Source organism: Buceros rhinoceros, unplaced genomic scaffold (assembly GCF_000710305.1).
Source record: "Buceros rhinoceros silvestris isolate BGI_N320 unplaced genomic scaffold, ASM71030v1 scaffold29413, whole genome shotgun sequence".
Lineage (NCBI taxonomy): Eukaryota > Metazoa > Chordata > Aves > Bucerotiformes > Bucerotidae > Buceros > Buceros rhinoceros.
In genome coordinates this window covers 1-2,299 of record NW_010402305.1, presented here as the reverse complement: position 1 = coordinate 2,299, position 2,299 = coordinate 1, and the positions used below count along the sequence as shown (strand labels likewise).

Here is a 2,299-nt window from a genome sequence, read left to right as displayed (position 1 = left end):
AAATCTGATGCAAAAATTCAACTTAGATTATAACTGGCAAGGTCACAGACAAACCAAAAGTCTCAGAGATCAAAGAACTGGTGAGACACCAGATTCCTACCGCCCAACCCCACCTCCAAAGGAGAGTACTGACACAACATCCAGCGTGTAAACTAATAACAGTAGTAATCACTGTAGTAACATACAGGGCATACTACTGCACTCTCCAGTTGCTGAGTTTGTAAGAAGAAACCTTATTATTGAATGAGCTGTTCAAAAAGTGGTACTTTGTCCCTCCAAATAAAAGTTTGGGAGAGAAAACCCCTGGGCAAGCCTGAAGAGGCTGTTTACTTCTCTTGGCAAAGGATTTCAAGTCTATACTCTGTTTAAAGAAAACACTACTATTTACATCACCACTGAACTTGGGTCTAAACAGTTAAACATAACCTGTATTTCTATCATCTAGTCCAAGTATTATATTTATTCCACTACTGAGAACTAAAAAGCACACATTAAATAACTTACTTATTGATAAAGCACCTTGCTAGTTAAGGCTTCCATAAAAGGTTATATTATCAATTCAAAATCCTTGTTAATAATAAGCAATTAAACCATAGAATCATTTAGATTGGAAAAGACCTTTTTGACTGGGTCCAACTATTAACCCTGCACTACCAAGTCCACCACTAAACCAGATCACTATGCACCAATGCTGAAGACCACGGCACAGAGAACTTAAATTTTTTTGCTAATACTGAAATTGTCACCATAAGAATGAGAAAACAAGTTAAAACTTGCATATATGCAAAAAGCAGTGCTAATAATTTTAAAAATAATGGTTACATTTTAACATCTATACATCTGGAGCTAGTCTATCACAATACATGTCCAAACTGACCTATAAAACGCAAACAAAAGAAATCCCACCACCAAAAAAGCAACCAAACAGTTACAGAAAACAACAGAAAATCCTCACATCCTCCTACCCATGAAGGCCTAAGGAACAGGAACATCTGCCAAAAGCATTTGTTCATGTAACCAAACTATTCTGATTAATTACATAAGAGTTTGAAGATACTCAGTGCAAAGAAAAAAAATTCAAAAAAAGACATCACTCAGAAATATGTCAGTATAGAAATATCCACATCACTTCACAGCAGATGGAAGATATATTATTTTTACCGTTATACTCTGATGCTCAATCCTCAGTTTTTCCACTCCTGCACCATATAACTCCCTTAACAAACACATTATTCTCGTCTTTTTTCCAGCTCCTGATGGTCCATACACTAACAGATGAGGGAAGTCACCACACTGAACCTGAACGCAAAGCAACAAGATTAGTTAGCTGCAACAATATTTTCCTTTTAAGAGACTATGCATCCTTCCCTTCTCCCCCAAGTTTATATGAAATTACTTTTCCAGCTCAGTCATAACACAGTACCTAGAAACAGAATTGCCAAATACCTTTCCTAGGGCAGTATTTCCTACAGAACATCATATTTTCCTGGACCACAATTAACTCCACACCCCTCAAAAAACCCAAACCAAAGCAAAACCCAAAACAAACACAAAACCCAACAAAAAACCCCACCCATGCTTTCTAGAGTGACAGCTGCAATAAACACACAGTAAAAAGGATTAAAACAAACTTTAAAGCAGATATACCCACATATAATTATGATATATATAATTAATTTCGTGTTTCATTTGCAAGCCTTGAATATGGGCAAACAAAAGATAGTCAGTATGTAAATGAGGTCAGGGGTTTGTTTCTGGGAAAGCTACAAAGGATGACCTGGCGAACATGTGACCAAACCCTGCAGTCGGAATTTACATTAGTTAAGACGTAAGTCACAGAGAAACACTGAGAGAGTGAATCAATCCTGCAGTCTAGTGAAGTCAGGGCACCTCGTACGGGGAGCAGCTCTTTAACACCCAACCAATTACACATTAACCTTAACTACTTCAGCTAGCTTTAAGCACACAAGGTAAGCCCTGTTCTCAAAGATACTGATCATTTTCAGGCAAAACCAGCAGGAAGCGCACACGGGCATCACTCCCCAAGAAGTCGAGCCACCAATTTCCTCGCAGCCTAGCGCAAAGGCCAGGCTCCCGAGCGGGGCGCGATGCCAGAGGACGGCTTTGCCACCGGCGGCGCCCAGCAAGGAAGCTCCGCCGCAGGGTAGGGCCCGCACCAAGAGAAAGCTCCCAACCCCGGCCCTGCGGGCCCGCAGGAGCGGCTTTATGGGCCGCGGAACCCCGAATCCTCGAGCACCCTCGCTGCGGGAAGGGGAGGACCCGGTGGCGGGCTCGCCTC

At 41.3% G+C, this 2,299-nt stretch overlaps 1 protein-coding gene across 1 annotated transcript in view; it reads right to left on the bottom strand.

Moving 5' to 3' along the window:
• The window catches only part of RFC3 (replication factor C (activator 1) 3, 38kDa), a 10,678-nt gene extending 8,642 nt beyond the window's left edge, over nt 1–2,036 (bottom strand). Inside the window, exons 1-2 of the mRNA XM_010132602.1 lie at nt 1,938–2,036; nt 1,162–1,299 (exon numbers count right to left, since the gene is read on the bottom strand). Of these exons, the coding sequence (XP_010130904.1) occupies nt 1,162–1,299; nt 1,938–2,036 (237 nt within the window). The remainder of the gene's footprint in view (nt 1–1,161; nt 1,300–1,937) is intronic.
• Nucleotides 2,037–2,299: the final 263 nt, after the last annotated feature.